The following is a 14,687-nucleotide window of genomic DNA, read 5'->3' as shown; positions in this document are numbered from 1 at the left end:
CCTGGCCAAGATAAAGCAAAGCAGTTTGACACATACTACAACAACAGTTACACATGGAATAAACAAACATACAATCAGTAATACAGTAGGAAAATCTATATACAGCATGTGCAAATAAGGTAGGATAAGAGAGGTAAGGCAATAAATAGGCCATGGTGGCAAAGTAATTACAATATAGCAATTAAACACTGGAATGGTAGGATGTGCAGAGGATGAATGTGCAAGTAGAGATACTGGGGTGCAAAGGAGCAAGATAAATAAATACAGTATGGGGATGAGGTAGATTGGGTGGGCTATTTACAGATGAGCTATGTACAGGTGCAGTGATCTGTGAGCTGCTCTGACAGCTGGTTTTTAAAGCTAGTGAGGGAGGTAAGAGTCTCCAGCTTCAGAGATTTTTGCAGTTCATTCCAGTCATTGGCAGCAGAGAATTGGAAGGAGAGGCGGCCAAACGTGGAATTGGCTTTGGGGATGTCCAGTGAGATATACCTGCTGGAGCGCGTGCTACGGGTGGGTGCTGCTATGGTGACCAATGAGCTGAGATAAGGCGGGGCTTTACCTAGCAGAGGGCCAGCCAACGAGAGCATACAGGTAGCAGTGGTGGGTAGTATATGGGGCTTTGGTGACAAAATGGAATGCACTGTGATAAACTGCATCCAATTTGTTGAGTAGAGTGTTGGAGGCTATTTTGTAAATGACATCACTGAAGTCGAGGATCGGTAGGATGGTCAGTTTTACGAGGGTATGTTTGGCAGCATGAGTGAAGGATTCTTTGTTGCGAAATAAGAAGCCGATTCTAGATTTAATTTTGGATTGGAGATGTTTAACTTCTTGCGTCGAGCAATCCCGTATCCGGGAGCGTAATCATAGCATCAAGCTCATTACCATAACGCAACGTTAACTATTCATGAAAATCGCAAATGAAATGAAATAAATATATTGGCTCACAAGCTTAGCATTTTGTTAACAACACTATCATCTCAGATTTTCAAAATATGCTTTTCAACCATAGCTACACAAGCATTTGTGTAAGAGTATTGATAGCTAGCATAGCATTAAGCCTAGCATTCAGCAGGCAACATTTTCACAAAAACAAGAAAAGCATTCAAATAAAATAATTTACCTTTGAAGAACTTCTGATGTTTTCAATGAGGAGACTCTCAGTTAGATAGCAAATGTTCCGTTTTTCCAAAAAGATGATTTGTGTAGGAGAAATCGCTCTGTTTTGTTCATCACGTTTGACTAAGAAAACCACGGCAAACTTACAACGCCAAACTTTTTTCCAAATTAACTCCATAATATCGACAGAAATTTTTCACATATCTATTCGATGATAAATTATTCGTGGCAGTTTGGTTTCTCCTCTGAACCAAATGGAAAAATGCACGCAGCTGGAGATTGCGCAATAATTTCGACGGAGGACACTAAGCGGGCACCTGGTAAATGTAGTCTCTTATGGTCAATCTTCCAATGATATGCCTACAAATACGTCACAATGCTGCAGACACCTTGGGGAAACGACAGAAAGTGTAGGCTCATTCCTGGCGCATTCACAGCCATATAAGGAGACATTGGAAAACAGCGCCTTCAGAATCTGGGGCATTTCCTGTTTGAAATTTCATCTTGGTTTCGCCTGTAGCATCAGTTCTGTGGCACTCACAGATAATATCTTTGCAGTTTTGGAAACGTCAGTGTTTTCTTTCCAAAGCTGTCAATTATATGCATAGTCGAGCATCTTTTCGTGACAAAATATCTTGTTTAAAACGGGAACGTTTTTTTATCCAAAAATTAAGAGCGCCCCCTATATCGAAGAAGTTAATGTGAGTCTGGAAGGAGAGTTTACAGTCTAACCAGACACCTAGGTATTTGTAGTTGTCCACATATTCTAAATCAGAACCGTCCAGAGTAGTGATGCTGGACGGGGTGGGCAGGTGCAGGCAGCAATCGGTTGAAGAGCATGCATTTAGTTTTACTTGCATTTTAAGAGGAGTTGGAGGCCACGGAAGGAGAGTTGGCATTGAATGGCATTGAAGCTCGTCTGGAGTTAAGTGTCTAACGAAGGGCCAGATGTTTACAGAATGGTGTCTGCGTAGAGGTGGATCAGAGAATCACCAGCAGTGAGAGCGACATCATTGATATATACATAGAAGAGAGTCGGCCCGAGAATTGAACCATGTGGCACCCCCATAGAGACTGCCAGAGGTCCGGACAACAGGCCCTCCGATTTGACATACTGTACTCTATCAGAGAAGTAGTTGGTGAACCAAGCGAGGCAATCATTTGAGAAACCAAGGCTGTATGCCAATAAGAATGTTGTGATTGACAGAGTCGAAAACCATAGCCAGGTCGATGAATATGGCTGCACAGTAATGTCTCTTATCGATGGTGGTTATGATATTGTTTAGGACCTTGAGCGTGGCTGAGGTGCACCCATGACCAGCTCTGAAACCAGATTGCATAGCGGAGAAGGTACGGTGAGATTCTAAATGGTCGGTAATCTGTTAATTTGGCTTTCAAAGACCTTAGAAAGGCATGGTAAAATAGATATAGGTCTGTAGCAGTTTGGGTCTAGATTGTCTCCCCCTTTGAAAAGGGGGATGACCGCGGCAGCTTTCCAGTCTATGGGAATCTCAGACGATACGAAAGAGGTTGAACAGGCTAGTAATAGGGGTTGCAACAATTTCTGCAGATACATTTAGAGGTTCCAGATTGTCTAGCCCGGCTGATTTGTAGGGGCCAGATTTTGCAGCTCTTTCAGAACAACAGCTATCTGGATTTGGGTGAAGGAGAAGTGGGAGAGGTTTGGGCGAGTTGCTGTGGGGAGCAGGGCAATTGACCGGGGTAGGGGTAGCCAGGTTGAAAGCATGGCCAGCCGTAGAAAAATGCTTATTGAAATTCTCAATTATTGTGGATTTATCGGTACTGACAGTGTTTCCTAGCCTCAGTGCAGTGGGCATCTGGGAGGAGGTGCTCTTATTCTCCGTGGACTTTAGTGTCCCAGAACTTTTTTGAGTTTATTACAGGATGCAATTTTCTGTTAGGAAAGCTGAGGCTAGCTTTTCAAACTGCCTGTGTATATTGGTTCCTAACTTCCCTGAAAAGTTGCATATCACGGTGGCTATTCGATGCTAATGCAGACCGCCACAGGATGTTTTTGTGCCGGTCAAGGGCAGACAGGTCTGGAGTGAACCAAGGCCTATATCTATTCCTGTTTCTACATTTTTTGAGTGGAGCATTCATATTTAACATGGTGAGGAAGGCACTTTTTTAAAGAATAACCAGGCATCCTATACTGACGGGATGAGTTCAATGTCATTCCAGCATACCCCGGCCAGGTCAATTAAAATTCCTGTTTGCTGATGTGTTTTAGGGAGCGTTTGACAGTGATGAGGGGTGGTCGTTTGACCGCAGACCCATTACGGATGCAGGCAATGAGGCAGTGATCGCTGAGATCTTGGTTGAAAACAGCAGAGGTGTATTTGGAGGGCGAGTTAGTTAGGATGATATCTATGAGGGTGCCCGTGTTTATGGATTTGGAGTTGTACCTGGTAGGTTCATAGATAATTTGTGTGAGATTGAGGGCATCAAGCTTAGATTGTAGGACTGCTGGGGTGTTAAGCATGTCCCAGTTTAGGTCACTGAGCAGCACGAGCTCAGAAGATAGATGGGGGGGCAATCAATTCACATATGGTGTCCAGGGCACAGCTGGGGGCAGAGGGTGGTCTATAGCAAGCGGCAACGGTGAGAGACTTGTTTCTGGAAAGGTTAATTTTTAGAAGTAGAAGCTCGAATTGTTTTGGTACAGACCTGGATAGTAAGATGGCATGCAGAGTTCCATCTCTGAAGTAGATTTCAACACCGCCCCCTTTGGCAGTTCTTTCTTGGCGGAAAATGTTATAGTTAGGGATGGAAATTTCAGGGGTTTTGGTGGTTTCCCTACGCCAGGATTCAGACACCCGGGTTGGCAGAATGTGCTTAAGCAGTGAATAAAGCAAACTTGGGGAGTAGGCTTCTAATGTTAACATGCATGAAACCAAGACTTTTACGGTTACTGAAGTCAACAAATGAGCGCACCTGTGGAGTAGGAGTGGAGCTAGGCACTGCAGGTCCTGGATTAACCTCTACATCACCAGAGGAGGAGTAGTATAAGGGTACGGCTAAAGACTATAAGAACTGGCTGTCTAGCACGTTCGGAACAGAGAGTAAAGGGAGCAGGTTTCTGGGCACGATAGCATGAGTGGGTTTCAGGAGTAGCCCAGGAGCCATAGCCGGGAGATGGGGCTAGCATGGGCTAGCTCCAAGCTAGTTGGTGCTAGCTCCAGGACAGAAATGTTAGCCAGGAGTAGTCAGCCCGGGTTGCGGTTAGCTTGCTGCGATGATCCAGATGAAAAGTTTGAGTTTGCGGTAGGAATCCGGGGATATGGAGAGAGAGAGAGGTCCGGTATGCTTTGGTTTGAAACGCGTTGTACCAACTGGCGAGAGCTTTCTGAGCTAAAGGTTAGCTGATGACCTCTAGCAGTGGTTAACTGACTGATAGCTCATAGCTAGTTAGCTAGCTTCAGTTGATGTATTCCAGTTCGGAGGTAAATAGAAATACTTTAGAAAACAGATTCACACCACATTGGGTGAGGCAGGTTGCAGGAGAGTATTTTGAAGTTGAGGTTTAGGAAAAATATTAAAAAGAATGTGAAGAAAAATATATAAAAATATATATACATGGGATAAGACAGACTCTGACTGCTATGCCATCTTGGACAAAAATGTTCTTGTATTTGTAAGTGTACATTTTTCATAAACCCTGTTTGATTAATAAGTACGATGAGACCATTTTATTGCTAATGAGCATTATTATTTATTTTATTTTCACAATTTATTAAACTAATGGGTCTGTAGTCACTAGGGGACTCCCCAGATTGTCCTGGTTTTAATAGAATTGAAATAACCTTTTTATTATTTCAAGGGAAATGGATGTTTACGATTGAAACTCCTGGCTATTGTCAGTCATCTTTTTCTCATACTGTAGCACAATGTTTTATTATTATTATTATTATTATTATTATTATTATATAAATAGAAGTGGATCCAGTGGTCAGAATATGAATCATACACCGCCCCAATGCATTCTGGTTGTTTTATGACTCAATTTGTTTTTATTTAACTTGGCTGTACTCTGGAGCAGAAAGTCTGGCCGCAGCCCAAATATGACCTAATTTTATTTTACTGTGGTTGTTTAAAGTCCATCTGTTAAGTCTTATCTGCTTTTTCACCACCCTGCATCTGGTTAATAATCAATAGGTAAGGAATAGGGGATATTTGAATACTCACAATGGCGGAATGGCACTCATATTATTTGTCAGCCATATTTTATACACAAAAAAACTGCCTGTACCTCATTGTTTGTACGATATTGCTGCGGAATTGAATGGTAGGAATGCACATGCAGAAACAGACCTACATCACAATATACAGAAATAATCAAATATTTCAGTGGTCTTTTTATTGAATCGCATTACCTTTTCAAAACTTGAACCAGATACTAAACCAGGACTCTCCAGCCCTGTTCCTGGAGAGCTACCCTCCTTTTAGGTTTTCGTTTCAACCCATCAACCAGCTAATTATTAGAATCAGGTGCGCTAGATTAGGGTTGGAGTGAGAACCTACAAGGACGCTAGCTCTTCAGAAACAGGATTGGAGGCCCTTAAGTTTGGCCCGTGGGCCTCCAGTTAGGGAGCACTAAGGCCTAGCTGGGTCAATTTGGGATTCTGTGATGTGTTATTATAAGATATTAGTTAAGGTTTACTAAAGTTCAAGCTGTCACGAAGACCTGCTGTTTTCAAAAAGTGAAATAACACAAAGGTAAACAAAGAACAGGATGGTTGTATTTGAGGAATCTAACTATTGATCCTTTGATACTACCGTTCAGACCAATAAAGAGCGTTGTCTGGCTGTGGTGGAGAGGGCCGATGATTTGAGAGCACCATCTGTGTCAGTGAAGAACACGAAATACTCCATCTTTGAGACCTCTTCCTCTCCATATTGTTCTTTACATAGGTGTTGCCTACAGTACACATCCGCCCATTGTCTGTTTCAAAAACAACATGCATTGAAGATAGATTGGTGTAATATGTCAGAGAATATTCTTATGTAATCACATCATAGTTGATCTCCTATTGTATACATTCAGATATCAACACAGCCTTGTGACATGAAATTCAACCCCTTGTTTATGGGTATTACTGTACGCCTATATGCACCCAAGCTGTGTTCGAATACCCATACTAACATCCTGTATACTACATACTTAATGAGTATATACTATATACTATTAGTTCATTTTAGTATACTGTAAATGAGCTGTATCCTTACAGTTGCGCATTCTAGCCTTTCACCTGTCTACTGGAAGTTGATGCAGTTTTACTAGCTTGTCAGCATAACAAATTACTAGCTAGACATCTTACGACTTCGTTTACAACGTCCATTGAACGCATAACGACTATACCGCTAAGCTAAGAATGACATAAATAATCAAAACAATGAACGTTGTATAGCATATAGTTATAATACTGTTCAATGTATTAGTAGCCGAATATACCGGTACATATTGCTGAAATGATATGCTATGCGGTTTGTAAGGATAGCGTAGCTAACAAATGGTCAGCAAACATAACGTGTGACTTATTTGAAAAATCATTACTTTATTACATTGCTCAACATTTTTTAAACATTTGCCATAATTAGTTAAAGCAATGAATTTGTATCTGCTCTCGTCAGACTTCTGCTCCTTTGTTTAATAGCTCTTACACAGCCTGGAGGTGTTGGGTCATTGTCCTGTTGAAAAACACATGATAGTTCTATTAAGCGCAAACCAGATGGGATGGCGTATCACTGCAGAATGCTTTGGTAGCCATGCTGGTCAAGTGTGCCTTGAATTCTAAATAAATCACTGACAGTGTCACCCAGCAAAGCACCATCACACCTCCTCCTCCATGCTTCACGGTGGGAACCACACATGCAGAGATCATCCGTTCAACTACTCTGAATCTCACAAAGACATGGCGGTTGGAACCAAAAATCAAAATTTGGACTCATCAGACCAAAGGACAGATTAAAACCTGTCTAATATCCATTGCTCGCGCTTCTTGGCCAAAGCAAGTCTCTTCTTCTTATTGGTGTCCTTTAGCAGCAATTCGTCCATGAAGGCCTGATTCACAATCTCCTCTGAACAGTTGATGTGTGTCTGTTACTTGAACTCTGATGCACTTACTTGGGCTCCAATTTCTCAGGCTGGTAACTCAAATTCATTTATCCTCTTTAGTAGCGGTATCTCTGGGTCTTCCTTTCCTGTGGTGGTCCTCATGAGAGCCAGTTTCATCATAGCGCTTGATGGTTTTTGCGGCTGCACTTGAAGAAACTTTATAAGTTCTTGAAATGTTCTGTGTTCACTGGCCTTCATGTCTTAAAGTAATGATGGACTGTTTATCTTTGCTTATTTGTGCTGTTCTTGACATAGCTCTATTTGGTAAAAGACCAAATTATTATCTTCTGTATATTACCCCTACCTTGTCACAACACAACTGAAGGAAGGAAATTCTACAAATGAACTTTTAACAAGGCACACCTGTTAATTGAAACGTGTTCTAGGTGACTACCTCACGAAGCTGGTTCAGAGAATGCCAAGAGTGTTTAAAGCTGTCATCAAGGCAAAGGGTGGCTGCTTTGAAGAATCTCAAATATAAAATATATTTAACACTTGTTTTTGCTTACTACACGATTCCATGTGTTATTTCATAGTTTTGATGTTTTCACTATTATTCTACAATGTAGAAAATAGTACAAATAAAGAAAAACCCTTGAATGAATAGGTGTGTCCAAACTTTTGACTGGTACTGAATCAATCAATCATTAATTTGTTCATGTCATCACACAGCATATGAGTCATTCATGATTTGAAATGCAATCAAGCATTTTAGTTTTAAAATAAAGCAAGTATTGAATAATTAGCTTAAACAGTAAATGAACTGTTCCTTTTCATGAATGAATGCGACTGTTTAGTTTTTGCGGTAATAAAGGTTTAACAAAATGTTTTTTTACAACATTCTGGTATACTTATTTATTTAGTGTTTACATTTGTTCCAAGCCGTTGGTATTGTATTGTAATCTAACAGCACCTGCTTGGCACACGGAATATGCACTCAGTGCTGGCTCCTTACCTCCTTTTTCTTCATCTCCAGTATTTTCCACAACTGTCAAATGTATTCCTCACATCTGACTCTCTTTTACCTAGGTATTTTTTTTTACATATATAGACGCACCCTATGTGTTTTAATAAAATCAACTATATGCATTGAGCTTGTCTGATGCTTTAAGCTTACGGTTTGATGAAATAAGACGAATGCCTCGGATGCCAGAGATCTAGATAACCAGAAGGAACAACCTGAACCTGACCCAACTATTCTCCTCCTGCTGGATTTAGTAGATTCTGCCATTATTCTCCTGAAGTTGCAGGTAATGGGCTACATGAGGAGTCGGCAGCCTTTCTCATGTTGAATGTCAATTTGTCTTACCATTTTCTACCGATCTGCGTGCCAGTTATGGATTTCGTGTGCACATTTTCGTGGAACAGTTTAAGTGAATTTGTCTTTATATCTTTAAATTATTGTCATGTGGTTAATCAACATTCTATCCAAATCCTAAATGAAAATGATACAAACCTAACTTCTGTTGCCAACTATGTAAAAAGTCTACATGGTCAACCAAGATTTTAGTTGTCGGGGACAGTCCTACTTCTTGTAGCAGTCATTATGCTATAGACAATTAACACAGGACTCATCAACAGTCTCAAGCCCATCTGCTAGTAATTAGCCAGCTAATCTTTATATTTCAAGTTTAGCCAACTCGGGTCTATTTGCTCGTTAATAAGGTTGAATTGTTGTGAACACACCCTTCTGTCTGTTTCCAACTGTTTGAAAAGCATGTTAGCCTGTCCACTTTGTTCAGATGTTGAAAACAAGTACAGGCATTTGGAATATCGCTCAAAAACATATATTGAATTAATCAAATGAATTTGATATATCACCCAGCTCTTGCCATGACCCACCAGTGTGGTTCTTGATCCACCATTTGAGATGCATTGAACTAACCTAACATCCTACTTTTCTCTCCTGCAGTTGGATAACATCCTGTACCCTCCGTCCATGCCCTTCCGCAAGTCCAGTAACCCTGAGGTGATCCACGGCCTCGCCCTCAAGTTTAAGAGGCAGCTCAGTGAGGACGGCAACAACCTCCGCAGGGGAAGCCTAGGAGGCGCTCTCACAGGTAACAATCATATCTACCCTGCAGGTGCACATTCAGTACATGCACACATAGAAATGCAAGCATATACACACACACACATATGCAAACGTGTACTCATGCACACACGCAGGCACACACATAAACACGAGCAAGAAGATGCTTCACTCTGACCATTTCCCAGTGAATTCGATATGAACGGTGAGCCATTCAATATGTTTTGTTCGGTTGTTTGGCTAGTAATGCAGTGAGGAGTGAACTGGGGCTGTACTCCGACCGGGGCACTAAGTAGGGATATCCTCTCCTGGCTGGTGTGTAATGAGTATTGGGGAGGAAGCCATTTCACTGAGAGGAAGAAAGGATCACCATTTTCCTCCCTGTCTCTGTCAGTCATCCTGTCTCCCCCAGGCTTTACAGCAAGGCACCGGATGCCATGGGGAGGGGACATGTCTTAGAACACCGGGGTCGTATTCAGCAGGGCATACTGTAGCATAACACTTTTCAACGGGAAACAGAAATCTGTGTTCTTAGTGGACAAGTTCAGGTTGTGCCTCCCAGTTAAAAAAAAAAAAGTTAAAAAAATATTTCTCCCTACTGAACAGGACCCAGGTAGAGAAGCAGATATGTGTCCTAAGTCTGTGATGAGGTAGATAACCTTTGCAGAGGGAAAAGGCATTCATGGAGATGTCCAACTAAAACAATTGGTGACTAGTTATGGTAGGCAGTCTGAAAGAAACACACACACACACACACAATCCATTTACAAAATGATGTTGCATGGTTTAATAACAGGAGAGAAACAAACCCCCTACCTCAAGTATTCTCAAGATAAGTGCTTTTGTGCTGTGAGGTCACCATTCATGGAGATGGGTGAAAATCCTCTTCAGCATCACATCTCCATCGGCCTCTTTTGAAATGCATGAGGCAAGGCCCATTTGAAAGGCAGGACATTTTGGTAACGCAAGGCTCATGCATGTGTAATGCGCCTAGGCTTACTGTAGAGTCTTGTCACACAGCGCTCAATAGCCTCTTTTCATGAGCCAGGCTATTATACTCGTGGAAAGCGATTGGGAGAGTAAAGGAGATGGGACATATGGTTATTTCGACAGATAGGAAAGGCTAAATAGTTGTTTGAGTTGAGTGTAAAGCATGATGCAAGGACAACCACGTCACACACACTAAATTAAACGCATACACACAATAGGCAAACAAAATTTTTGTTTCACCATGGTATTACCTACACTTGTTGGTTGTGACTTTAGTTGAATAGCTTCTCAGGGAGGTGTTGACGCTTGTTTTTGACGTTTCATTTGAACTCATCTGTTTCTCTCGTTTCCATCGCCTCATCATTTGCAAATTTTAGGCACCCATTTCATCTGCCCATTTTATTTAAATTAGTCTTCACAGCACCGTTGAGTGCAGACAATTTTGTCAGTGCCATCATGGCAGACAGAACCAACATAATAAGACACATTTGCTACTTCAGCCACATATTTCAAATCCCAAATTAGACAAAGGCGCTTCTCTGTAAGTGGTTGAATTCTTACTTGTCAGAGCGGTGTGCATCATGTTTGCAAGGTGTATCAAATGTGATCAGACTCTTCATTTCACCTGTCTAATTGCATCCTACTTAAAGGGACGATCGGACATTTTAGCTAGCTGTCTGAGTGGGCACGATTCGTCAGTGTTCATGTTTGGCTAGGTCTTTCTTAGGCTGTAGACTAAAGCAGATCAGGTGACGTGTTTACCAAGAATATCTAAATGCAGTGAGTGTGAAAGGGAACGTTATGCACTCTATCGCTGTCTGACTGGCTTCAATGGGCAGAGCTGGAGGGACGTCCACACTAGACGACTACACTCCTCCTTACCAAGGTCTCAGTCTGTGATCAAAAGGCAAGATCAAGGACCAAACCCCATGGTCCCCCAGGACCAAATCCCGTCTTACACCACGGTCTCCCAGGACCAAATCCCGTCTTACACCACGGTCCCCCACGACCAAATCCCTCTTACACCACGGTCCCTCAGGACCAAATCCCTTCTTACACCACGGTCCCCCAGGACCAAATCCCGTCTTACACCACGGTCCCCCAGGACCAAATCCCTTCTTACACCACGGTCCCCCAGGACCAAATCCCGTCTTACACCACGGTCCCTCAGGACCAAATCCCTTCTCCCCCAGGACCAAATACACCACGGTCCCCCAGGACCAAATCCCGTTTACACCACGGTCCCCCAGGACCAAATCCCTTCTTACACCACGGTCCCTCAGGACCAAATCCCGTCTTACACCACGGTCCCCCAGGACCAAATCCCGTCTTACACCACGGTCCCTCAGGACCAAATCCCTTCTTACACCACGGTCCCCCAGGACCAAATCCCGTCTTACACCACGGTCCCCCAGGACCAAATCCCGTCTTACACCACGGTCCCCCAGGACCAAATCCCGTCTTACACCACGGTCCCCCAGGACCAAATCCCGTCTTACACCACGGTCCCCCAGGACCAAATCCCGTCTTACACCACGGTCCCCCAGGACCAAATCCCGTCTTACACCACGGTCCCCCAGGACCAAATCCCGTCTTACACCACGGTCCCCCAGGACCAAATCCCGTCTTACACCACGGTCCCACCCCAGGACCAAATCCCGTCTTACACCACGGTCCCACCCCAGGACCAAATCCCGTTTTACACCACGGTCCCACCCCAGGACCAAATCCCGTCTTACACCACGGTCCCACCCCAGGACCAAATCCCGTCTTACACCACGGTCCCACCCCAGGACCAGACCCAGCTTACACCACGGCCCTCCCCAGGACCAAACCCCCAGACGAGGTGAGCGGAGTGTCTCCCTCCCTTCTACCCACTCCTCCCTTTCACTCCTCCACTCTGCCAGGACTGTTAATCCTCCAATCTTGGCCGCTGATTTGCTGTGCTTCCTTCAACAGGAAATGGAAATAAACACACACATGGAAGTCTAGAGGGGATGAGAGGGATGATGAGAGGAGCCCGGAGGGTTACACACAATTCCAGGGAGACGAATTACTGCCAGGAGCGTCAATGACATAAGACCTAGTGTGACACAATAATCCAGACTACAAGGGCGTATACACACACACACACCTTATTTGGGCTCTACGCTACGTAGCCGATTCCATAACGGAACGAAATGTGGTTGACGGTAATCGTACCACCTGTGGACCTACTGCCATCTAGCGACTGTTACTGGGAGAAAACACTTGGGGAAAGACATTTATGAAAGGAGAAAATATTTCCCCTGGAAATATGTATTTCTTCAGAGCTTGTTAATCTTAGGATTCTATTTATCAAACATTTCTTCAACATGCCCGTGCTCAGACACCATCTCCTCCTTTTCTATTTAATCATTTATTCATCTATGGGATTGCTTTCTTGTTTGAGGTATACTATAATAAAACAATATATCTGTGTGTGTATATATCTCGTAAATCAGTGTAAAAGTATCCTTCCTGTATATAATCTGGGTTTTTGTGCAAGTTCAGGTATGCCTCGTGGTTGTGTAATGTTTGTAGCGTCACTGATCTCATAAGTGGATTGACTTTCACTGCTGCCTCATTTACCACCTGTGAGCCTACTCTGTTTTAAGGAGAGGAGAAAGACCAGATTAGTTAATTTCTGTAAAGCACTCAGTGATAATGTCATTTGTTTTGTTTGACCTTGTGTTTATTATCTGTTGACATGGGAAATGGTGTGAGTAGGCCACAGGTATCCTCGTAGTGTGAATGTATCCTTGGCTTCTAGTATTTTTTTTTCCCACCCAAAGTAAAATCAGTAAAAAAAAATCTGTTTTTAAAGCTAATTTCCTACAATTCTACACGTTCTACAATGTCTTATGCCTTGTTCTTATGCTCTTTGAGTGAGACAAACCTAATTAAATCAGTGGGGCCCCATGACATTCTCGCAGACTGTCGAGTTTTTATTTGGGTCATTGTTAGTTCTCAAAGATTGTCTTGTTTAAAAATAAATATAGCTCCGTTATCTTTTCTGCATACTTCATATCTGATTTTAGTAGTTGAAGTTTCCACAGAACTTTTTGGGAGTGGTGGCAACACTGCTGCTGAATGAAGATAGAGGAAACGCTGGTTGTCTGTCTAGTCCTACAGGAAAAGTATCTTCTCTCTATAGATTAACTACTGTTGTGTGTCTTGTCCTATAGGAAAGTACCTGCTGCCCTATGTGTCCCCCCAGCAGGCATGGCAGACCCCCTCAGAGACCTCCAACCTGGTGCGGATGTGCTCCTCCACCCTGGGCAAGTCCGCCCCCTCACTCACCTCTAGTCTGGTGAGTACTTATGGGTCATGACATCCCATGATTCCTCACTCTGCTTTGATGTTGAGACCAGGATATTGTTAATCAGGTCTTTGATTGCTGTATTTCTCAGAGGTTTTTGGCATACAAGCCATTCAGCATTTCAGTACAATGAATACACAGCAACTGAATGTCAATCAGTAAAAATGGCAAACAAAATGTTATTTTACCTTCCTCTCAAGGTTATAGTAGTAGTGATTCATATTTTGTCAGAGCCTTAGTATTCAGGCCCTTGACGTCCCACAATCAATGCGCAGTTAAAGATGATCCCACAAAAAGAGAAAATCAAGGTGATTGTGTGAAGTGGTTTTAAAGGAGATCCGTCTGAGGTCTTGATTGTAGCAGAGATGGACTAATCCTCAGTCTGAAATGACCCCAGTCACCAGTGACTAGTCTCACTTCGACCTTCAGCGTCAACCACCCTTTAAGTCAGATATCACCCATCTCGCCTGTGTCCTTTCAGATAACAAAACGATAGCCAGCCCAGTTTGACTTTTAATGGGAAAGGATGTCATTCCTGTCCCATTTCAAACGAGTGCGAAGTCACTGGAGGTTGAAGCTAAGCCAATTCTGTCCAGATATGAGTCACTCAGTCCAGCCGAGGGGTTTTATCTGTTTGTGTTTCACCTGGACAAATGAAAATATATATACAGCCTCTACATTGCTTTCCAACGAAGGTGCATAAACGAAGGAGAAACCAGAAATTTGAAATAGTTTCCATTAACTCTTGGATACAATGGAAGTTGGGCAGAAAAATACTTACAGTATTTATTAAAACCATGTGTTTCAGAGTACTTATTAAAATCATGTGTTTCAGAGTACTTATTAAAACCATGTGTTTCAGAGTACTTATTAAAACCATGTGTTTCAGAGTACTTATTAAAACCATGTGTTTCAGAGTACTTATTAAAACCATGTGTTTCAGAGTACTTATTAAAACCATGTGTTTCAGAGTACTTATTAAAACCATGTATCGAACATGCTGAATGTTCAATAACAAACTAGACTGGTCCAAACACACCAAGACAGTCTGAAGAGGGCACGACAAAGCC

At 42.6% G+C, this 14,687-nt stretch overlaps 1 protein-coding gene across 3 annotated transcripts in view; it reads left to right on the top strand.

The window, feature by feature from the left end:
- mast4 (microtubule associated serine/threonine kinase family member 4) overlaps window positions 1-14,687 on the top strand; it is a 170,129-nt gene that overhangs the window by 32,419 nt on the left and 123,023 nt on the right. For all 3 annotated transcript variants that reach the window (XM_029650571.2, XM_029650557.2, XM_029650564.2), the window contains exons 2-3: window positions 9,168-9,315; window positions 13,484-13,608. In XM_029650571.2, coding sequence (XP_029506431.2) covers window positions 9,168-9,315; window positions 13,484-13,608 — 273 coding nt within the window. The remainder of the gene's footprint in view (window positions 1-9,167; window positions 9,316-13,483; window positions 13,609-14,687) is intronic.

The sequence above is a fragment of the Oncorhynchus nerka genome, linkage group LG4 (assembly GCF_034236695.1).
Source record: "Oncorhynchus nerka isolate Pitt River linkage group LG4, Oner_Uvic_2.0, whole genome shotgun sequence".
Lineage (NCBI taxonomy): Eukaryota > Metazoa > Chordata > Actinopteri > Salmoniformes > Salmonidae > Oncorhynchus > Oncorhynchus nerka.
Note: the sequence above shows the minus strand (reverse complement) of the source record. Positions and strands in the feature narration are given on the sequence as shown.